The 25,511-nt window shown below is 36.1% G+C and overlaps 1 protein-coding gene across 9 annotated transcripts; it reads right to left on the reverse strand.

Annotated features, from left to right (window-relative positions):
* Nucleotides 1-395: 395 nt before the first annotated feature.
* On the reverse strand, nt 396-24,684 carry LOC139766502 (transcription factor MafK-like). Of its 9 annotated transcripts, none has more exons than XM_071695174.1 (5): nt 24,529-24,684; nt 19,297-19,375; nt 13,907-13,960; nt 2,766-2,929; nt 396-1,054 (listed from the first exon to the last, which is right to left on the reverse strand). In XM_071695174.1, the coding sequence occupies exons 2-5, from the start codon at nt 19,300-19,302 to the stop codon at nt 856-858; spliced, it is 423 nt and encodes a 140-aa protein (XP_071551275.1). In that variant the 5' UTR covers nt 19,303-19,375; nt 24,529-24,684; the 3' UTR covers nt 396-855. The 9 variants fall into 9 exon arrangements, with proteins under 9 accessions (XP_071551275.1, XP_071551274.1, XP_071551271.1 ...); XM_071695173.1 differs by having other exon boundaries at nt 2,766-2,932; XM_071695170.1 differs by having other exon boundaries at nt 2,766-2,967; nt 13,907-13,976.
* Between the last annotated feature and the right edge of the window lie 827 nt (nt 24,685-25,511).

A 25,511-nucleotide genomic window follows, 5' to 3' on the forward strand; every position in this document is an offset into this window, starting at 1 on the left:
TGACCATGGCAATTAGACTGTGTGGGCTCTTCCTGTACTGAATAAAATCTGCTGATTCAGGAGCTAGAAGAGTAGACAATAACAGCAGTAATTCATATCAATGGAAAAAGTAGAGAATGACAATGAGAAGAGTATTTTGTAATTTTTGAGGATGTGAAAATTAGCAGGAACTGCAACATGGTAATTACAAGGAAGAGCAGGGTGAGAGAAGAAGAGGCACTGCAGTATATGCTAATACTTCTGTTTTGAAGAGAAACAATTAATCAAGTTCAGGGAGTTCATGGAAATATGATTATGTTCTAAATGAAAAGTACAATTGCAAACCATTATTTACAAAGGAAAACCATCACTGTTGTCGTAATTACCCTTAATATCTGGTTAATTAAATAGAAGTCTTACATTCCATACTTTAATTTACAAGATTTGAACTGTACCAGCTTAGTCTATGACTATATATAAGACACATCAAATATAACTAATTCTTACCTATAAAAAGACCATTACTCAATACACACATAAAAATAACATTTTCATACACAGTACTTCATTCACATATGACAACCAGCATTCCCTTAAAAAGAACACTAAATTAAGGAGCATCTTTAGTACTGTACATTATAAAAATCTCTTCGGCAGCAATTTGTTAAATAAAAAAAGCACCAATTCCTTGAGTAAAATCTCGATACTAGTTCACCAGAGAAAAACAGAACACCAAAATTGGAATGTACAGAGAATTCACTAATATAGGGAATATCCTGACAAACATTACCCAATTAGATATGCCACAAACACCCTGAGTGCCCTATAGATCAAGCAGAATTTCCTATGAAACACACATTGCTGCCTAAATTAAGATCAAAGTGACTCCAAGTCCGGTGGAAGGGGAATATTTTTCTGGTTGGCAAACTTTTTCAATGCTTCGTAATTCTGATAGAGTCTGTCAATTTCTGTTCTCATACTAAGGTTGTCATTTACTAATTTGTCAATATCAACTTGTTCTGTTGTCCGTTCTGATTCCAATTCATCCTTTTGCTCTATTCTCTTTATGCGACAGCTGTTGGAAAAAGAAAACATACATTAAGAGTGGCTGCAAAGGAAGCCAGCTGCATGTTCATCAATCTTTTTAAAATGTACGACCAAAAATTGTAACCTCTACTTCCTATAAATCCCAATAGCATCCCTACCTGCTCATGACATAAATAAACTCAGAACAGGGCTATATTTACCATGGTCACTATACAATACTAAGTTGAAAGACTCTTTCACTGTTAATTTCACAGTCTCTAAAACTACAGTATGTAGCCTAAGTGTACAAGCAAATCTGTAATGAGAAATATGTCAAACATGAGAACATTACAAGTGATAGTGAAATATAATATCTATGGAAATTAAACATCTAACTGATGTGTTTTAACAAAATGCTGGTGCTGTATTACCTCAACCTTAAAATCTTTTCAAATATCTTTAAAAGCATACAGTCATCTCTATCTTCATACAGTATGTCTGTGATAGGTTTACTTCTTTACATACATAAAACTGAAAGACAAGTAGAAAAAATGCACATATACAATTATGTGTAACTGGAAATATGTGTTACTGTGGAGAGTGACCCCTGGTGATTGCTAACTGCTAGAGTGGCCCTTTCCAACAATTCACTTCACTCACAACTAGCTATACATCCATAGCATTATGATGCAGGAAGAATGTGGCCTAAGAAGTAACCTCAGGGCCTTGAACATATCCTTGCTTTTCATGTCCTTGTTAATAAATTCTGAAACTTTCTGGATAGGATCTGGGAACTCACTGAAGATCTCCACACTTGTTTCAAATGTTTACAAAGAGTTAGTGAACTTAAAAAAACTGCACAAAAACTCTGACCCAAAGAAAGGTAAAGCTGAGTGAAATATTGAATTGTGGGCAAACAAAAGAGATAAAACCTTCAGTGAACTTGCATGGATGGATATTCAAGCAAGAACAATCTATGAGTCAGAGGAACCTCAGAATTCTGCCTTTCTTACAGTGACTCACCTTACCAACCATGGCCATTTAGGCTACAGTTTTCCTCCAAGCTATAACGAAAATTATATTCACTGTTGATTTAGTAATGTATATAGTCTCATAAACACAGTATTTAAACTATCCTCAGCAGTATGTTTATGAAAACAATTGGTATGACTAGAACTCTAGCACCTGAGTCCATTAAACCATGAGCATTCAGTATAATTATCCTATATAAAATAAATATCATGAAGAAAATTCTTTTTCGACAGAAACTGATCTCAGTCATGTTCCATACCTGTAGGTGAATAAAATTTCAAAATTATACTCTAAAAAAGTTTAGAAGGAAAAAACTCCTAAAGATATCAGATGTTCATATGTCAAAGGAAAAATAATGAAGTGGGAAGGTGAATAGAATGATAGCAGGATGCATATTATCATCAATTCAGTTTCACTAACTCCAGTTCCATTTCCAAGAAGTAAATCACGTGCATTTAGGCATAAATTTTTGTAAGAATTAACTCTAAAGAACTGGATCCCCAATCCCACAGGCAGACAAAAGGCACAGAGGCCTAATTTCCTATGTGCAGATTTTTAAGTGAATAGAGCAAATGGAAATGGAAGACAAAAGAAGGCCCTACACAACCATGATGTGGTAAAATCTTACTGTGTGGAAGTTTTTTCCCCAGTCACTCTCATGCATAGAGAAAACCTAAATGTGCACTCATAAAAGTTGATTATCAAACAACATGACTTCATTATCTAACCTGGCAGCATAGCCTCGATTCTTTAGAGTTCTCCGTCGTTGCTTCATCTTGATTATGTCTTCCCTGCAGAGACCACGAAGCTTCAACTGCCGGTTGAGGTCCCGTACACTAATACTGACTAGCTCATCATCACTGATGTCACATGGTGGTGGTGAAAGTGGGGGCTCCTGGTCAAAAGGCTTACTAGTAGTTCTGCTTTTACCTTATTCACAAAATCCATTCAAGACAAATATTGAAATATCAAAATGATCTACAGAAAGGAGATTCACTTTAAAAAATTATCAGGGAGCTATCATGGAACATTAACACAACATCCTAGAGCATCAATAATGAGTATGATAGAAGGCTGATGCACTGAAAAATAAACATTTTCTTAAAAAACAAGACTTTTTCAAAATGATAATCAGTAAAATATAATAGAGGGGTATACAGTGGATAATTAGAACACAGGACAATATGGAAAAAAAATGTTTCCTTAAATGATGTGGGCACATAAGGAATCATCAGAATAGAAAAAACAACAATTACAAGACCATTAAAAAACTCATGAAGAAAGCTATGAATCAATGTACTCTTTTGATAACTGAAATATCAGCAGACTTTGTCCCCAAAATGAACACACTGTAACATGCAGTGAGCATATCAAATGACATGTCAGTGGAAAACAGAAGCAGTTCCTCCATTTATGAATTACATATTTTCCTATCAATAACAGTAATTCACTAAGAAATATGCATGATGTCATCTGGTGTCAGTGATTTTCTCTTTAATCTTGTGCATCACACTTCTGTCAAACCATAACAGGGAGAGAGAGGGATTTTTGTGCTGTTAACACAATTGATGCAAGAAAAATTTTGTTTTCCTCAACAATGATTTCACTGTGAATTTTCTATGTATTACTTCCATGAGGAAGTAATACATGGAAAATTTAAAAGGAAGAATCCCTCCTAAGAGGAAAAGGAACTACTGTGCACAAGGAAGTAATGACGTTATGCCAGTGTTTGCAACATGATATCTGAATTATTTAACCAGAGAAGGTTTAAAATGACCCTCAACTAAAGGAGATAAAAACATTTCCTATCATAAACACTACCAAGAACAGAACTCCCTCTAACACATAACTGCAAAGTGGTTAGGTCTAATGGCTTCACTTCAACTACACATACAGTGTGAATTCAAGACTGCTATGGTTGCAGAAACTTGTTCCATCCACCTCAGGTTTATGGATATGGAAACCTTTCCCAGCAAAGTTGAACTGCAGAATCCTACACTTTCAAAGAAACGAAATCTTTACATAGCACTGCCATGAACCATACACATTTAAGGATTAAATGCCTCTATACCATATTATGAATGAAGACCTCAAGAGTCAAGGGAAACAGTACTAAATACTAATAATGAAAGTGTCCTTACCAATACTTACACTTAATTAACTTGTAATCATATATCATCAAACTTAATGTAAATGAAATTGACTTAAATTACCCTGGGAATCCGTTTCAATCCTATGCTAAAGTAAAATGTCTTAATGCTCTTCTACAATTATGATTCTCAACTAAATACTCTATCAATTTAAGACTAAACTTGATAAAACCTCATTTTACTAACTACTCTTGATCTAATTCAAAAAGAGAAACTGACTCTTGCAAATCTTGGCAATCGACTATGGCAATTACACCTTAGGCATGCTAGAAAACTATCAAGACTGCAACAATATCATTATATACATCTCTGAAGAGAAATTTCTACAAGAATGCAAAATTGAACCACTATGAGATGAATTGATCAGTATTTACCTTTAACCAAAAAGTCATAAGAGTACAAGTAATTACATGATACACACATCATCATTAATGAACAAAAGCAGGTATGTCCTATGACTTAAGGGAATTAACAAGAAATGTTACAGACATTGTCCCTGCAGAATGTTTACATGTTTCTTAGAAGATAAGAGCCTGCACATGATCACCTAATGGACCTTGATGACAAAATATAACTGACTGCTAATTAATGTGCTGGCCATTTGGGAAGGTTAGAGGTACTCAGTAAAGGTGATAGAAAGAGTCATGCTCACTCTTCTGTACAAACTGTGAATTATCTGGGGTCTTTTTATTTTTTCTTGGGAAAATTATCTATGTAGCCTAACCTTCAAACTTCAAAACATGGCTGCAAATGAACCTGACCTCATACAAAAAATAGGATACTAGTCTCATACTATTATGCCACGACACCTTATATGGAGAACACACAGCTTCAAGGATGTTCCATATGGGAGTAGGGTAAAGTGGGCTCCTTTGGGACAAGAATGTCCTCTGTGATGCCATGTTTTTTCTTTCTACTAACAATGATACACCCTCCTTAAAGATAACCTCTTATTCGCAGCGTTACCACCTCCTGACAGAATCCACCAATGCCCAGATTAGGAAATACTATTACAAAGAATCAAACTGAAATAACTGCTCAAGTAAGTGTTCACTGTTGCAGGCATCAACTAGAAGCAAAAGTAGATTGGAAAACATGAAGGGATAAAGATGAAAGTAAAGCAGTGAAAAAGATTAACACTGCCTGAACCATCTTCTGTCTCAAACAGCTGTTTCCAGTGTGCATAAGCACAGTCTATCCTTCTCAGTCCACACATCTGTAGGCCTTATTTCTCCTGAAAGTTGTCAGTCCTCTTAATGTTGAGACATAGCGCTTCCTATGGTAAAAAGCAAAATAAATAATACACAACTATATTATCATGCAGAAAAAGTGCTATGCCTGATGGATGGATGGATGGATAATGCAAATACAAAAGTGAGTTTAAGATTACATAACCAAAGGTATTTGAGATCATGGGCTATCATACTAGATGGCAGGTAAAGGATGAGAGTGATCACATAATTCTGACCCTTAATTTTCCAATCTTTTTCAACCCAACAACACATCTAGCTGCAGCACATAAAAGCCCCAAGAATAGGCATTCAAATATTCAGATTTTATCAAATAACATATAATATCAATATGAAGAATCTTTTTCTTTCATACTAGTCTGCCATTTCCCACATTAGCAAAGTAGTGCAAGGAATGAATAAAGAAAGGCAACATTCACTCACATCTACACTCTAGTTGTCATGTGCAATGCACTGAAGCCACAGCTCCTATCCACAACCAGTCCCCACAGATCTTTCCATGGTTTCCCCTGGCTGCTTCATGTGCTCTAGCTCAGTCCACTGACAGTACATCACCCCCTAAAATAATCAAATAATTCCTTTATTCACAGTTTAATCATACAACTCCAGGATCTCTTTTATGGGGGCTGCTGTTGCTTCAAAGCTGCACTCCAGGAAGGTGTAAGGAAATGATAGATTCCTTTGCAGCAATGAGTCCTTCGATAAGACTGTTTTCCTTTTCTTCTGATGACAATGATAGAGCCTCCCCAAAGGTGATTTCTTACTCATTAAGGTGTAATCAGTCACATGCAGAGTTTGGTAATAATTCTTTGTTCACCTTACCTCTTTTAGGGTATCTTCAAAAATAAAGAACTTGTTTTTCAGTACAAATTCTGTTTGATATAAGATCATCTAACCAGTGGCTTATACGAAAAGCAGACCCAATTATTACATTGGAATATCAAGGGTCAATCGAATATATTCAAAGGTGCATGTCTATGGGTGACGGTTGGCATACATTAATCTAAAACCAAACCAAACATGATCTTTATACAGAGTACAAATAAGCTGGTTTTACTATACCAGAAACTTCATGCTTATCACAGAGAAGTTATATCTACACTACATAACAATACTGGGTCATAAGGTATCATGCTCTACAAACCCCTACAAATACTCACATCAGAATATGGGAATGAACAAAGAAATGCTAAAGTATTGCTGATAAATTATCTCACTCATTTGCCCACTCATATGTCAATCATAAGCACAGTCATTCAGTCTTATATCAACTTTGAGTGATCAGAAAAGCATTCACCAATTGCTGATCTTATAAAAAAGACAAAACGAATCCCTGTATTCTAATCCAACTGGCAATTATCAATTGATTTAAACAGCAAAAATTAATTAAGGGTCAGAGATAAAACATGACAATGAAAAGAGAGAATTACGTTTATGAAAGCAACATATCTGAGAGTAACATGCCCCAAATATAATAAGTCAATCAACATGCCTGAAGATAACAATAACCGAATATAATAACAGAATCAACATGCCTGAAGGTAACAAGAACTGAACATAACCAATTTACTATCAGACACTTATCATATCCCACTTTAAACTCCACCTCTGAACAAATCTACAAACTTCATTACAAAAAAAACAATAACCTTTTTTCAAATAATTCATTAAGATACATCACATACTATTCTTCCCACTAAGTTACAACAACCCTAAACTATGATAAATCATCAAATTATAAAAGATGCAGACTCCAACTGTTACAGAAACTAGTTTCTCTAATCCACAAACCCATGTGTAAACAGAAAACATGTGCTTTCACATAGGTGTTATGAGACTCAGCCTCTAATGGGTTATACCATGACACCATGAATGGGAAGCCACCTTTGGCAAGGCTGAACCATTGTGAGTTGGTGGAAAGGAGTAGAGTCATGTCAAGGACCTTCTCATTCCAAAAGAGCCCATTTCTTTGCTCCTGCACATAGCGCAGCTTCAGAGCTACAGAAATTCCTTAAAAGGAGTCCCAGTGTTGGATAATGATCACAATACTTTTACGTGCATGCCAAAAGATGATTAAATGGAATTTAGCAAGAGCTGATGCTGCTTGTATTCAATCTTAATATGTTTTACATAACTTATGATTACTATCCATATCCACTTCTCTATAAATGTTTGATGCACAAAGAAGGACCCTTACACTTTCAATCAGTGAAAACTAGTTCCTGATTTATCTCCAAATAGCTAGTTTCCTTCCGGTACTATAATGACTTTGAAGTACCTACATGAGTGATAACGAGGCTGTGTCAATAGACAACAATATAACATCTCTGAGTATAAAATGAAAATCTTTACCAATTCAGAATCCAAATCACACACAAGTTTTCATAATGACACTTGCTTCTTAAGAAATTTAGAAAACATACTGAGCATAATATACTCATACAATAAAAAAACACTGAATATAGCTTCTCAATAAGCTGAATCTACTTGGATCTTAAAAAATATACAATTCTGCAATGGTTTCAGACCAGGTGAACAAAACATAACCCTATCAAATCAACATACCATTTCATAAACTTACTTTTGTAAATTCTCTTCTATGTTCAGCTCCAACACACATTAAAATATCAACAAGCTGGTTAATATATGAATAAGGGTAAATGTTAAACTTTTCCCTGTGAAAGTCTTAATATCCACTGTACATCCTGTCTGTGGGATATTCTCAATTATTCTATATCTCCAACTTTATTACAATTAACTAGAACACAATCTTCTAATCTAAATAATATAAAACTCAACCTGGTGAAAAACTGCTTTCTTGCGCAATGCACCTTTTAAGTTAACCTGCTCCACTGCCAGCCATATGGGGTATGCCAGGAATACTGTCTGGTGTATGTAATGAGATGTGAGGTATTTTTGGAGGTAATTTTGTTTAAAATAAGTATAATTACTAATTGTTTTCATTACTAATGTCTATTCTAATTTGTAAGTTCCACAGCTTCACAAACTATTACGTAACCAGAAGTCCATATTTCAAACAGGCCTCCTTGATATTTTCACACAAGTTGACATATGTATGGAAAAAATTAGGCTGTAGCAACTGGTAATAATGCATGGGGTCCCATCATCAGCATTAATGTCTGCATATTTCACCTAATGGTACAGGCAGGTGATTCAAGAATTCTGATCAGACACACCAGCCACAGCAAAAGGGTGAATGAAAAACAAATAAAACAACACTTTTAGTAAATTTCAAACTTTCTTTCCAACACCCTCCAGCTCATCTAATGAAATACTGCATTCAACTTGGATGAAGTGGGGATTAATGACTAAAGGATGGATCTCAAGACAGCCATCACTTCCAGGCATACCTCTGTAAATACCTAGAGATATGACTTAGTGAGCTATGATTCATCACATCTCCTATACTCTTATCCACTTTACAAGAGGATATTTCCATAACTGGTGAACTCTGATGCCACTTCTCAGCCTATTAGTGCCTTACCCTTAACAGGTCACTTGCAGAAGGCAATGCTGGTGCAGTGTTTCACAGGCTCCTACTGACTACTTCTGGCTATTGTGTCTATATACTGTTCCTGCCTACTGCTTCAACTTACTACTACCTAATGCTCCTACCTTATGTTCTTACCAACTTTCTATCTTATCTATCTTTTTCCTACTTAAGGCTCCTGCCTAGTTTTCCGACCAATACTCCTACCTATTGCTCCTATCATTTTGCCTAAAGGCAAAAAAAATAAAGTTATAAAGAATGAGTTGTGTGAATCAAATGTTGTGTGTGACAAGGAGAGACTGTATGTTTGTGGACAGAACACCAGCAGTCCACATGTATGTAAGGCACAATGAAAAAACAGCTACCTGGGTCAAAAGAATGCAATTTCACAATTATTGTAGTGCTGACTCACTACACAGCCATCACTGACCCTCAATACCCAGGAGAGTAGTACTGGTAATATATCTCCCTGGTAAAGATCTGTAAAATAAAGGCCAGTAAGTGTTTAAGAAAGTAAGCATTCAGGCGAGGTTCAAAGACTTTCGAGAGAGCAGAAGAGACAGCAATGCGGTAGCAGTTGGAGGGGTTAGAGCATTCTCCTTTCACTCCTTTCAGAAGGATGTGTAGCACCATGCAATGCTTCCAAGCAGACAGAAATGTTAGGATTTCTAGACAGAGGTGAAACAGGCATGCAAGGATTGATGCTAGCTCAGAAGCACACTCCCTTAGAACTTGAAGAAGTATGCCATCTGAGCCACAAAACTTGTCCACCTGGAGCTGGGAAAGTACTTGAAAGATATTTGTGCAAGGAGAATATAGGAAATGGCATGAGTTTAGTGGGAGGAGATGGGAGTGGAGGATTAGAGGCTGAATCATCCAAAACTGAGTTTGAGAAAAGTAAGTTACCAAAAAGAGGAGCTTTATCAGTTGGCGAGTTAGCAACATATTAATATGGTCAGAATTGAGTTGAAAAGATGGAATTAGAGAAGATGTGGGAGAAGTTTTTGGTTAAGGACCAAAGGAGATCTGTCATTAATGAAAGAAATCATGTCAGCACATATTCTTTTAATGAAGGTGTACCTGACTGCAAAGAACAGTTTTGCCCTGATTTCGAAAAGAAGTGAAAGTATGATGTGTTTCAGGGGAGGGAAAAACTTTCATGCATCAAAGCAAGAGAGATCAAACCATGATTGGGAGGAGTGGGAAGATGTAGAAGATGAGATGCAGGACTCCATCCCCACCAGACAAAATCTGCTGTGCATTCAGTACAACAAAAGTTATCCCAACAAGAGATGTAGTTCCCATCCCAGTGAGTCAATAAAGATGAACCCTTTGAGCTTTCCCAGTGTCAAATTTGGTATTTCAAGGGGGATGCCAAACTAGAATCCACAGAAATAAAAGTGAGGTCAGAGGACCCTCAGGGAATAAAGATGCTGTATGAATAAGAATAAACACTTCTAATGTTCTATGTCATTTCCAACAATCTTCATGCCCTTTATACATGGGTCATCATCCATCAGTAAATTTAGCCTGACCCCTCGTGTTATACATATTTGATGTAATTATGACAAAATATTTACTTTCTCCTATATGATAAAGTTCTCTAACCTTAAAAAGAAGGTTAAGTTCAATTACTACTGAAATCAGCCCAGCATATGTTTTGCACATCAACAACACCTTTCCATGCTGACTTCCATAACTGAAAAATTGCAACAGCTCACAAATCACAGAAATATACCAAGTACCTCATAAGATGCAACACTGCTGTGACAATGGTAACCTATAGTCAATCTGAATTTGAAATAACCCATTCACAACTCAGTATATATATATATATGCAGACACACATAAGAAGATCTTTCTCAATAAGATTTCGGTAACCTTTACAAAATATCACAGCCAGCCATCAGCAAATTTAGATTTACCTTTCATATAAAATTAATGCCATTTATGACTGAAAGATGACTTGTTTTTGAGGTCACAACAACAACTCAAATACATGAACAGAAACCTACTACCTCCAAAGTCCTCTAATGCCTAAGATGGAAGCAGAAGACAACAAACATCAAACTAGTTTCTTCCATAACTACTATATATCATCAATTCTTAAGCAAACATCCAGCAAACAAATAGACAACTCTGAACTAAATTTTTGTTAATCCCTTGACCTCTCTCAAGTTTCACATGTAATAAGTTCCCTTTTCAAATGAGCACATCACTTACCTACATGCATTAAAACTTCGGACAAAACAGCTTAACCCTACACACTTAAGACATATTCATTCCCTGAGGCCAATTTACACAGATGCAAAGAAATCTCTGTAAAGCATGCTCTTCTATACCAATCAAATAAGACAATGATATTCATGAGAAAAAGCTATAGACATCCAATCTGCCATCATTTTATTGTTTTGCAATGATTGCACAGACATCCAATCTGCCATCATTTTATTGTTTTGCAATGATTGCACAAGTTTTAATTCTTCTGCACAAGTTTCAAGTTCTTAATACCTCTATGTTATTAAAAAAGCTTCATATAATAGTTATCTTATAACTACAATGAAATTCTTAGCATAATCTGAAGTTAAATCTATTCTGAAGTACCGAAGATTTCTGTATATGAATTATGAAAATGTTAGCATGTCATTTTTTATGTGATAGACAAAATAGAACACACAATTTAGAAAGTCAGGCTGTCTTACAGATCAGCTATGTCTTCAGCATTTAGCCTGTGAATTCTCACTGATCACATACTGAGATGACAAGAATCTGTATATCCAATTGCACTCTCAGTTAACTCAAATACCACATACCCTGAAATACTTACCTCCATATAAAACTGCAATCAGCTCTTCAGTTAAACATAATTAATTAAGAGATAGAATGCTAAAAGAGTAGTTGCCCTGATAATCACAACCCTATCATACAATAAAGTGGTATAATGATGCTCCAATACCATCATGAGTCTGTCAATATAAAAAAAAGGTCTATATCTGTGTAACACCACCTATAAGCTTTCTTTACTATCATACAACTTTTTGAACTTTCTCAAACTCTGCATTCACCATTTTTTCACTTCGCTTGTTCCATCCATCCTCCAACCTATTACAAGAGAAGTAGTGTATTCAAATCTTTTATGCTCTCTTGCTAACCAGTTTTTATCCATTTTAAAGAACTCTTCAATATTCTTTTGAAAGCTCAAAGATGTAATCATGTCCCCATTACTTTTTCTTTCTTATGATAAAAGTACCAAGTTCATCTCCCTGTGAACTTTCCCTGACAGATCTACATGTCTCTCAGAGTAAAGTGTTTAAACCAATGATACATACATTAGAAAAATGAAAACAGTAATTGTTTTCCATTGTGGGTAATGCTAAAGCCGCTATCATCTACCTGTGGCTCATATCCTCTAGTTTAGATACAATACTTTTGGCCTCTAAACTCCAGTCTTTGTACCATTTCTATGCATTCCATCAAGCAGGAAGACAAACTCACAATGTATACCCTAACTGGCTCTAACACAAATGGGGAAAAGCAGTCAGGTGAAAGCACAGAATCAATCTGTGGGGTTTTGCTTTGGATGGTGGGCTCTGGTTTCAGTGCCTTTTACATGACAGATAACGTGGTATAAGAGCAAATGAGGCCATTATTTCGTCTGTTTCTGGCACTGTTTTGCTAAAGCAATAAATAGCAAAAAGCATGTAGGGCGAAAGAAAAAAATAAAATTCCCTTTCCAAAGTACTTACTAATACTTCTGACAACAGCTTCTGAGCTTTCCTTCCCTTACAGCCCTTCTAAGTAAGTTTTCTAGCAAGAATCTGGCCACTTTGTCCATCCCTACAATGTTCTCACTGGTTTACTTTCTGTAAATTGGTGTCAAACTATGTTCATTTGACTCATGCTTATTTCACCTTTAAATGTAAAAAATATATGTTCATGTACTCATAATCCTAATGCAGCTTTCCTTTTCAATAAGTCACCTGTCCTTAAGAAGTCACTTCTTATCACAGCAAAGTTGATCACACAAAACACTCCCAGACTTTTTTAAATCTGAAGAAAAGCAATGTAAATTATTTCAAAACAAAGCCTAAACACACAAGCTAGAGCTAACTCTATTATCTAACATCAACTGAGAAGTGCTTTTAAGACAATCCTTAATGCACATTGGGGCTGCTTGCTGCCACAATTAAAAAGGATGATCAGTCAGAAAGGTGGAATATAAGATTACTGTTATGATTTTTGTTATCCCAAAATACAACTGAACATGAAACATAATAATATTAGTATTTAAATAAAGAATAAACAAACCAAGAGAGATCATTTGAACAAGATTATCTGACCCTAAAAGGAGATACTAACAGTCTACTGGTAGTAGAAAGGGCAGAAGTAACGAGATTCAGGATATGTGAGTGTCAGTTAAAGTTCAAACATGTTGTAAGCTACACAAGCTCTAAGAAGATTCTGTGTTCAGTATTATGCTCAGGTGAGAAATGGCTCATTCCAGGTCATAAGTTTAATGAGCTACTTAGTACAACATTATCATGATCAATCTACTGCTAACGGCCACATTGCAAGACTTCTCACTAGTCTTCAATGTGACTGGTCAGGTAGGATATAGCTCTCACATGAAACTTGTGCAATAACTATGACTAACAGCAATGAATGTCACACTTGACAACAAAGTAGGCAGATAGTTCTACAGCAAGTCTCACATACAAAAACAGAAATGATCACCAGCATATGCAAGAGATGTACTGAAGTCCATCAATAAACTCTATATACCCACATTATTACCCTCAACATCAAGGCTTACATCATTAGTTTCCCTCATATTCCCCCACTCAGTACAGTAACAACTGAATAGGCAAGCACTTTCAGAGACAGAATACGTATTAAGCTGACTGACTTTAGTTCATCTCCTGAATATCTGTCTTCAAACACAAGTGCGTGATTCATACCCAGGCATCTTCTTTGTCTGAGGCGTGCAGAGATGAACCAGCAAGGGAGGTATTCTGTGAAATCACACATCAGTGTGGAAAACAACATCAATGATAAAAAAAAGGAAAAAGAAGAATACTTCATCATATTGTACAAAACAGGTTGGCTTACTCAGAGAGCAACAATTCATCAGGAATATGTATGTGATTTACAAATATCTCATAACTCTAGGAAATCTACCAAGCCTGGTGAAGTTGAAGAAAACTAAGAAAAAAAAAAAATGGTAAAATCATCTGTGTCTACAACAAAGCATGTTTATAATCTAGGCAAGTATGAAGAGAAATAAAAGATTTATCTAATTTACCGTATATACTCGAGTAACCAGCAATCTCAAGTAACCGTAACTCAAGATTTTGGCCATAATATTCTTCATTTATCATATACCTCATTTAACAGCTGACCCCAGTTTAACAGAGGCCTAAGAACACTGAAGTGATGTGAGAAAAATGCTTACTAATCTAACAATAAAACTTAAGACACAAGAAAACTCCATTTACCATTGTAGACAAATTAAATTAGTTAACACATTTACACAGTATGTTAGAGGCCCATATGTAGGATTATTTATGGGGAGGTGAGTCTCATTCAGCAGGACTTAATGCATTATCTAGTTATACATGAAAAACATATCTGTATTAATGATATAAATAAAACAGTAACCATTTCGTAAAACATTATGTTGAAAATGCAACAATATCCTCATCCACATGGGTAAGTATGGTTGGTAAACAAATTATTAAATGGTCTGCTGGTAATCCCAATGGTACCAAAGCACCAACCAAAACTAATTTTCTTTTTATAGACACTTCTGGGATGCCAATTTTCATCACAATATGACTTATAAACAAAAAGGTATTACAGAAATGTGCAGACTAAAATACAGTTATACATTGGCAGAACAGTGCATGCCACCTTCACTGCCCCCCAGAATGCTGTTTTCCCTAAGGAACACTTTTTACCCCAGATGAACACTGCCCTTCTGCCCCAGTTATGGGCCTGCTGTTTTCTTGAAGTTCAGTTCTCCATTAATAAGGCAATTAAGCAATATTTCAATAACATAACGTTAAAATTATTTGGTAAAGTTTTAAAGGTAAATGCAGACTTTGTTTTGTCAACAATACCATAACTATTTCACTCACTACATTGTTAATACATTATGGTATATGTTAAGTCATTCATTAATCACAAACACCCTCGCTGTCTAGGGAGTAATGTCATCACCTTTGCTACCTGCCAAAGAACACTGGTTCCCCTAAGGGAACACTGGGCTTCCTCCTGGCTATGGCTCTAGTTTTCCTGAAGTACAGTTCTCTATTCATAACTTAGATCAGAAATCTTTCATGAACATTACAGTAAAATTAGTGGTCTACTTTCAAAGACAAACATAGGCTATACTGTCAACACTACTCAGACCACTTCACTCATCAAATTACTCACACATTACAGAACATGTTAACTCATTCATCATACACATTAAAAAGAGTCAGTAAATTACAGAAAGTTAGAACTTATGTACATTTGATAATACAATGTATCAGCCTAACACTATAGACCATTTTATAAACAAATCCCTCATCTATGAAATCTCCAGACTGGCTATAATGCCATCTATTGGTAGAACACCTTACTACTTATCCTCTTTGAAACATAAGACAATACCATAACATTTTAATACTGAATACATTTTTCCATATTCTTTTTATGTTACAGCTTTGCCTCATTCTGTGGACTAGTAGTAAGGTCTTTGTAAGCTAGCTTAGACCTTGACTATTGTAATGAAAGGACTGTGAATGGTGATGGTTGCTTTGTAAAATTTAATAATGATGAAAATTCTTTGTTCCTCCATTCTTTATTATTTTATATCAAATGGATGTCTGTTTAAGATTGAGGACTCTTAACTGGCCGTGCATTTCTAACTCTTACAAACATCATTTTTGAAATAGTCGAACCCCCAGTTTTAGACTACAAAGTTTCTCTCAAATATTTGATGGCTACATGGGTATATACGGTATCACACAAATTTTAATGACCATCAAAGAACCTTTGTTATCCATATTCACTTAAAATGGTTCATCCAATGTCAACTATTTTTTCATGCATGCACTTAACATGACTCTCTGAGTTATAACAAATTTATTTCTGTAAACCCTTATTGCTCATCTGGTGTGAAGCATTCATATACACTAAAACCTCAATACTTTAAACCCCAGGGGTAAAGGTAAGATGCAACACACCCAAAAATTCATATGAACAAGTAAAATTTACACAAATTATTTGGCTAATTTCAAATGAACATTTAATCTGCAAGTACTATACAACAAACAGTTTTGACAATCAATACTGATAGTCGGATATAAATAGTAAAAGTGGTCAATATCAAACTAATTTTCAGTAAAAAGTGGGTGAAACAGATAGGTGCAGTAAATGTATGGCAAGGTCATTCAGATATTGGCACTCTTAAGGGTGAAACAACTCGTCTTGTCATTAATTTGTCAAACTACAACACTTACTCTTTTGTTTGATTTATCAGTACTATTCATAATTTTATCCACCCTTTTGAATGTATTCCAGTGCAAAAACTTGCTCAACAGTTCAAGAGAAGCTATCGAAACTGCACACACTAGAGATAGGGTTAGAACTGAGGAGTAAAATCAGACCCATTCTACTCTAAAGGCTGTAGGTATGGGTAAAAAACCAGGGATGACATGTAATACGTGGGTTATGGTCTTCGACATCAGACTTAATTCAACCAAAACCCCTCATGATTAATTTCAATGAGTTAAATGGAATTTTAACCTTCATTAATTTGTGTGAAGTATCAGGGAGTGGACTTAACATCGAATGGAACCATGGAGGCGGAAATGAGTCACAGGGTGCGGGAGGAGGCAAAGGTTCTGGGAGCGATGAAAAATGTGTGAAACTAGAGGATGTTATCTCAGAGAGCAAAAATGGGTATGTCTGAAGGAATAGTAGTTCCAACATTATCATATGGTTGCAAGGCATGGGCTATAGATAGGGTAGTACGGAGGTGGGTGGATGTTTTGGAAATGGAATGTTTGAGCACAATAAGTGGTGTGAGGTGGTTTGAACGAGTAAGTAATGAAAGGGTACGACAGATGTGTGGGAATAAAAAGAGTTTGGTTGAGAAGGCAGGAAAGGGTGTGATGAAAGGGTTTGGACATATAGAGAGAATGAGTGAGTTGACAAAGAGGATATATGTGTCAGAAGTGGAGGGAACAAGAAGTGGGAGACCAAACTGGAGGTGGAAGGATGGAGTGAAAAAGATTTTGAGCAATCAGGCCCTGAACATACAGGAGGGTAAACTGGACGAAGTGGTACACCAGGGTCGACGTGCTGTCAATGGACTAAACCGGGGCATGTGAAACATCTGGGGTAATCCATGGAAAGGTCTATGGGGCCTGGAGGTGGATAGGGAGCTGAGGTTTCAGTGCATTGCACATGACAGCTAGAGACTGAGTGTGAACGAATGTGGCCTTTTTTTGAAGTCTGAAATAATAGATTTTCGTGTGTGTGTGTGTGTGTGTGTGTGTGTGTGTGTGTGTGTGTGTGTGGGGGGGGGGGGGGGGGGGGGGGGGGGGGGGGTTCCTGTAGGGCTGCTGTCATTTGTCTATCAAAGGGAGAAGTCATTCTACGCTAATATTTTCCTATGCCTCATTTCCAACTTCTCAGATTTTCACAAGACCCAACTCATTGCCATAGATACCTCTTTAAAAGTCTTAATTGTGAATAAATCCTGAGGGTGAAGTTGAACCCTACACCTCCAAGAGCATACATCTTTTATAGGGTCTCAATGACCAATTCCGTCAGCTTCATTAATTTGGTTATTCACTAAGCTGGCATGGATATACTTGTTCACCATGTGGCTTATAAGTCCAGCAAATTAGGAATTGCAGAGAAAAAGCTCCAAATGAAAATGCATCATTTGTTTTTAAACTTTACCACATTTAAAAGGTTATGCTAAGTTGACACATTCCATTATCTTAGACAAAACTAGTTTCCAATGGACATTATATGTACATATATGCTGAGGTAACTGTATTCAAATCAAAGATTTCACTTTCATTTTCTTTCCCTTGACCTGATTTAACATGATACCAGGTCAGTGTACTGTAATCAACTCTGAACATATATAATGATTCAAATAAACAAGAGCTGTTCACTGCAAAATAAACCTGTCACCCAAAAAAAAAAAGAACTTTATATAATAAGGTGTTTATTGCTTGGGCCGACAGCTTGGACTATGTTAAGCTTATGACCAGCCATCAGAACATTTTTTGAAACCAACTGCATTACAAAGTCATTTCTACTTTTCTCTAGACAACTAATAAACCAACAGAAAAGTATATCTAAGCCCATGTTCATGAGAACCTTTTGTGCTAACATTCTATCTCTGACATGCTTCTCCTAAACTTCTCATCAAAAGTTACAGATGCTTGAATACTGTAATTGTAACACTGTTGTCTAATAATCCTAAGATAAAATTGGCATGTATAGATTTTCCTTCAATATGATTTGATTTATTTTCAAAAATGTTTCCCCATTTACAAAAACAATGAGTGAACTAAATCCCATATATTCATAAACTATGATTAAATTGCCACAGCCTTTTATCTCTAAGAACCAGCTCTTGCCATTTCTCCAATTCTGATTGATATTAAAAAACTCCCCTCCTATATAAATAACAACAGTTATACAAGTGAATTATATTTTCTCATGATCTACCAGGATCTTTTAACTACATATGGCTGATGTTTGTGACCTAAACATCAAACTAAAAATCATTTTTCTTAATTGTTGTAAGATTCATATGGACCTGATTACGCTTATCATCTTTTTCACAAAAGTCTGGTGTGATTCACAATGATATGAATTATCAAAATTTAAGAAACAAACTGTCCCCTTCATCCTCCTACCAACATTTGCATGTGATGAACCCAGTTTATTTTTGCAATTAAAGAAGTACTACATCTCTTTCCTAACCATAAATACCAATATAAATACGGGAGTATCAATAGTCTATACCAATAGTCTATACATTTCCAACTGCAACTTGGTATAGCATTGTGTTGGTGATTCAGTTAAATACCTTCGAGTCAGCTACTTGTGTCAGTAACCAAAGCAGGCTTTTTGGGATCTAAATCTGCATATTAAGATCAAAAAGTTATGAACTCCAATACAATTTACAAATATAATCCATTACAGTACTATCATATTACTGTCATGATTTGATTTAATGCAAGCTTAGTGCCAAAAATTGAGACAACTCTACACATTCCTTTGTATTACATAATATATCACAACAGGACAAACGAGCAGTCACTTCACTAACCATCATTGATGTTCTGGAAAGCTGGTATGATGGTAGGCTAAACTTCTAGTTGTTTTGTTTAAACAGATCAATCCTGGTTCTGTAATACAAGAGAATCTTTAGATGCTAACACAAGCAGCAGTCTCTTTGTACAGTTCATGTGGCCAGCATTCCACAAGGATCTTTTAAAGTTTAAGGCATATGAAAAAGTAAATCTAAAATTTCTTTTTACATGTATCACTGATAATAAATCTCCATACATCAATGAGATGAATCAAATTGATGCTTATAACATAACATGCAGCCATAAAGTATAATAATGGATATATAAACATGCACATATGAAGACTGATTATATCAACAAAATCTGCAAACCACTGAGTTTTGGCTACAATATAAATTTACCACTTTCTACAGGACTAACTTAAGTTAATATACAAACAACTTGTGCTATAGTAGTTTCACTCAACCTTATAAAGACAAATGATTTACACTGTTTTACTTGTTTTACAGAAATCATAGTGCTGTACTTTACAGTGGTGTTTCTTCATATATTCATTTTTCAAGCTCAATACTTAAAAATGTTTAATCCTTTCACTCTTAAGCTGTGTCTATTTTAACATTCCCCTAGCCTAATGCTTTCTTCCCAAAATATAAAATGTTACAAATAAGAAAAATTACCTCATATATAAATTCAATATAATGTGTAAAAGCCAAAATATGAAAGAGAAAAACTCATTCGTTAGTAACTGTAATTCCTTTGTGGTATAACAGTTTGTAAGCCAGTTTCCCACATAAATGTCATCACAAGGCCCAAATAAAACTTCATAAACTTCATCATTATAATCATATTCTTCCTACATCACTAATTTTCATTAAAATTGCTTCTTATTTTTTCCGATGTTACTGTGTTTATGTTTGTGGCTGCCAGATACATAGGTGTCACTAACAGCTGCCAGATGCATGCTCCAATATGTGTCCTTTAGCTACAGTGTTTGTGGGGTAACTAACAGCTGTGAAAAATCTGAGGATGAATTGTTATTACTGCTAGTGATATATGGTATCTATATTTGATATGGCTTATGAGGCTGCCCCGGTAGATCTAAAATGGGGCAGGAAACATAAGCAAGTATATTTCATGTCTACAGGGCTCTGGTCCCAAGTGTACAATGTACATACATGTACAGTACTTAAAAGGTTAAAAGGATGTGCCACAACGATCATGCAAATACATTCCAGAGTAAAATAAAAATTCAAAAACTACATGCCATCTAACGTAAGAACTCGAAAGGGGTTCCATGGAACACTTGTGACTCCTGATGTTTTGCTGATTTCTTACATATAAATTTCACTATTTTACATTATCTAACCCCATATTTTCCCATACCATTCAATTCATTACCCAATTAGGTTATTCAATATTGTTGAATATGAAAGTATCTGTACAGAATATTATGCAAAAATCTAATACAAAGTTTAAAGTAAAATTTCAATTTAGGTCAGTTACAAATATAGCCTTGGAATATAAGAAATGATAGCACAGTGTGTGAACAGAATGAGAGTAAAAGAATATAATTAGGATAAAACTCAACACATATAAAAACCTCACAAATTTAATCATACTTCAGTATTTTCCTAAATTTTCTTTGATATAGTCAAAATATACAAATAATGATATAATCGGCTGCAACACACAATAAGGGGAATAATGTGCTGGAATGTGTGTGTGCACACAAAAGCATGCAACATCAAATAACTGAATGTATATGTGAAAATTAAAAAAGTTAGATAAGATTTTCATATGTTCTGTTGATTCCTAGACATGTTTCACTGACTTCAAAATTTCAACCTCACATCTTCCCTGGTTTTCATGGCCTTCCCAACTACTGATTTATCTATCATCACAGTCTATCAGCCCAGTCCTCTGTTCTTAACGCTACCTCACTAACGCAGGAAGTGGGGAATAGTATGAAAGAAAAAGAAAGATATTTGGGAGACCAAATTGGAGGTGGAAAGATGGAGTGAAAAAGATTTTGAGTGATCGGGGCCTGAACATGCAGGAGGGTGAAAGGCGGGCAAGGAATAGAGTGAATTGGAACGATGTGGTATACCGGGGTCGACGTGCTGTCAATGGATTGAACCAGGGCATGTGAAGCGTCTGGGGTAAACCATGCAAAGTGTGTAGGGCCTGGATGTGGAAAGGGAGCTGTGGTTTCGGTGCATTATTACATGACAGCTAGAGACTGAGTGTGAACGAATGGGGCCTTTGGTGTTTTTCCTAGCGCTACCTCGCACACATGAGGGGGGAGGGGGTTGTTATTCCATGTGTGGCAAGGTGGCGATGGGAACAAATAAAGGCAGACAGTATGAATTGTGTACATGTGTATATATTTATATGTCTGTGTGTGTATATATATGTGTACATTGAGATGTATAAGTATGTATATTGTGCAGGGGTGGACATGTATGTATATACACGTGTATGTGGGCGGGTTGGGCCATTCTTTCGTCTGTTTCCTTGCGCTACCTCGCTAACGCGGGAGACAGCGACAAAGCAAAATAAAAAATAATAATAAAATAATATATATATTATCCCTGGGGATAGGGGAGAAAGAATACTTCCCACGTATTCCCTGCGTGTCGTAGAAGGCGACTAAAAGGGGAGGGAGCGGGGGGCTGGAAATCCTCCCCTCTCGTTTTTGTTTTTATTTTAAATTTAAAGGCCTTAGTGATGTGCCAAAGTTTAAATGTCCAAGTGGCACTATTCTTAAATGGCTGAGGTTGTTCAACCCTTTAACTGTGCAATTCCCCAGAAATTCTCCATCCTAAGTATGCAAAACAAACTAAAAAAATCTAAAACTTATCCTTCCCTTAACTTCATGCGCCTATATCATATTCAAGATAATACTCAAAGCAGCATTATACTTTTGTCTATGCAGGTGTAAGTGGGTGATAAGTGGAATGGCAGGGGGGGGGGATGTGCTCATGGCATGGTTGTATCTTATCTATATAAGCATGTATACGATATCTATAGTGTTTTCCCAGGTGCGATGTTTCATTTTACACGCCTAAAGACATTACACCCTTTACTTATCACATACATTTTCTATATATATACATATCTTTATACGTTAGTTAAATACACAAAACTTTGCTTACATTAATAAATGAACATCTAACTTTTTTTCACCAAAAATAGCAATATTGAAACCAGAGAAACTGTCTATTCTATTCTAAATGTAAGATAATGAGCACATAAATATGGAATCATGCCCAGAAGACATGCAAACTGACTTGATGGTATGTGGGTGACTGAGATAGGAGAATTGTTCCCGTTATGACATTAAGTTGCTAGTGATATCTACGGGTAATTAAAGGAAGTAGACATGAACTAAGATGTTGAATGATTGCAAGAGCCAATAAAACATCATATTATACAAAGAGTAGTAGCTTCACAGTACATAATATGATGCATGGAGGAAGCAGTGAAAGGGTGTATATGACATACTTGCTTTTTAGTACTTTAAGTACGGCTAAAAATTTATCATCTGTGGGAGACAACTTTCCTTAAATAATCTATCTAAAACGGGTTAAACATACCTTACAAAATACATGAGACAGTGGCTGGGAGGTCCACAAAGTGTACACCAACAGTACATTATCAAATGAAAAGTTATTTTAAGTTAATGGTGAGCAGTCAAAAACTCCTCTTTTAACAAATCTGGATTTTTTTTTTTTTTTGTAGTAATTTTGCCAGCATGATGGAACTGGGAGGTAAAATGGCATTTTGGCAGTACTGAGTGTTCTCCCTTGTGTTACTTCATTACTGGATTCAATTTTTCCAAAGAAAGAAAATCTTTTATAAATATTGATATTCACAGAAATATCATTTCTGATAGGCAAAAAGTTTATTTCCACTTTACCCAGCAACTATAGAAGAGCTTTCATCTATCAATACTTTGAAGTGCAAGGAAACTGTTTGTATAAAACAGTCTAACCAATCAAATTTACTGAACCCTAACCCCCTACCTATAGCATAACTCAAAAAACAAAACAGGATAAGAACCAACAATAAATTCAGTAATTAACAGGCAAAAGGAAGGTAAACAGTATCATCACAGTCCCATCTTATCAACTGGAGCTAATATTTCCTCTAGCCAAATAACCACTTCAACTGGATTACTAATATAAACTGCTTCATAAACTGCCAGTTCCGCTATGCATCAAACCTTGATTTGGACACTGAAAGATTTTGTTCTGCAACGGTAGTGCACGATGATAGTTAAAGAACAAAATAAATTCTGCTGAGTGTGACTTTGAGCATTTTATCTTATTCTATGACATTAAATAAGGCAATAATAATAAGAGTTATGAATATCAAGGAAAATGAGGAATCAACTAATGTATAAATACTTGTAATAAATCAATAAAACCTATGAAAACATCATTCAACTTCTCCATGCAGCAAAGACGTGTAATTTAAATCATATCATCATTAACATGGTCTGCTGCTAACTACTTGTGGGAAGGTTGAGTGATGATGTAAATGCCCAGACAAACTCTCATCTGTTTGTTGACATGCATCTGCAGCTAGTAGAGCAAGGCTTAATTTAATATCATGGGTGTATCTGGTATAGTTTTTCTTGAATACTGTTTAAAAGTACAGTAAATCTCTAATGTTATGGAGGTTTGGTTGAATCTTCTGAATTTATGAAAAATTGTTTTACATGTGCTATGTCTATTGTTACATAAACCCCACAATTTTCTTAATATTCACAGCATTCACCAATACCATATTATCTTAAATTATAAAAATATTATGATGTTCTGCAATTTCAGCTCTATACTCAAAGCACTATCCTACCAAGACAGAAGTACCCAATACTCAAATCTAATTTTAGTATGGCTTAAGCAGTAAATTATCATTGGTTTATTCAATGAAAGACAGATGTCAAGTGTAATGCCACATGGCTGGCTCTCCATCTCAGAGAGTACCTTTGGGTAGTTTTATGCAAACCAAAGATTAATCTAAGTACTAATTCCAACATAAAGCTCGATTTGGCTTGAAGACCCTGAGACTCAGCCCCTACATTCTGCACGACCTAGTACCAGACCTCCGGACCAACGTGAAACATGATACCATATGGTGTTCCATCGGACCCATTCACCCCGGGTCTACCCTAGGCTGGGAGATTAGACCATCCCATCCTGACGGCACCCGTATTAACCCACGTTATAACAGGTCTCACTCACCTTGACGGTCCTTCTCTCCATCTCTGGGGTAGAGCAAGGGTGGCTTGAGCCCGGGGAGACGAGAGCAGCGGCCAGACCCGGGAGGACGAGGAGGATGAAACTGCTGACTCACGCAGCACCACCGTCCACCACTTTGTTTACATTGTCATGCCTCCCAGGCTCGCCAACCCTTTCGATAACACCAACTCTTACGTAGTATTAAACCCTAGAGCCTAAGCTTACCTTTATAACTAAAAAAAGATCAGTCAGTCTCTTTCAATTCATTAGATAGTTAACATATGCTGTTTTCCTGACAAAAAAGACTCACTCCTCGGATGGTTCATTACACAAGGCTGCCAACTCTTCCGGTACAACTGCCGCATTCCAAACGCAAATAACTAAGATTTTATAGGTAACCTGAGATGGAGAGTTCCTCTTACGGTTAAAAGACTCCATTATTTGCCTAGATATATGATCCGGAGGATATCTCTTTCTACCTAAATACTGTAATTGAGAAGGTTATCCCCGTGGTATATATCATTTGGTGTTATTCTCGTGTTATTTGGTGCAGGTGGATGTTGGTGTGTACTGGTGTCTGTACGTGTGTGTGTGTATAGATGAGCATGAACGTGCTGGCGCGTGTGCAGCCAAGCTTAACAGCACTTGCGAGGTCAGACGCTTTTATTACGGTGAAAGTCCAGTAACCAGAAATTTCAATGAGCAGGGTGACGGGAGGCTGGTGAGGCAAGGGCTGAGCAGGACCCCGCTGGGTAACACTGCTCCCATCAACCCAGTTTTAATGCAATCAAACGATCGGAGACCATAGTGCTTGCCGTATCATCTTAAGTTGGGTCACTCACCTCTTCAGCATCTGTTTATACACACACGTGTCTTTAGCACGATTAAAGTGAAGTGACACAGACATGGGCTAGACATGGATACCTGAAGTATGGTTCACTTTTCTTCCTCGGCGAAGTATTAGTCTAGGTGGATTGTAGGGTCGA

The sequence above is a fragment of the Panulirus ornatus genome, chromosome 58, assembly GCF_036320965.1.
Source record: "Panulirus ornatus isolate Po-2019 chromosome 58, ASM3632096v1, whole genome shotgun sequence".
In the NCBI taxonomy this organism is placed as follows: domain Eukaryota; kingdom Metazoa; phylum Arthropoda; class Malacostraca; order Decapoda; family Palinuridae; genus Panulirus; species Panulirus ornatus.

Excerpts from the sequence above, each read along its gene's own strand:
- LOC139766502 (XM_071695170.1), bottom strand. Across the intron at positions 2,968-13,906 it reads CAGACAAAGAAGATGCCTGG|GTAAAAGCAGAACTACTAGT; the intron begins GTATGAATCACG and ends TTTGTGAATAAG. Across the intron at positions 1,055-2,765 it reads AATCGAGGCTATGCTGCCAG|CTGTCGCATAAAGAGAATAG; the intron begins GTTAGATAATGA and ends TTTTTCCAACAG.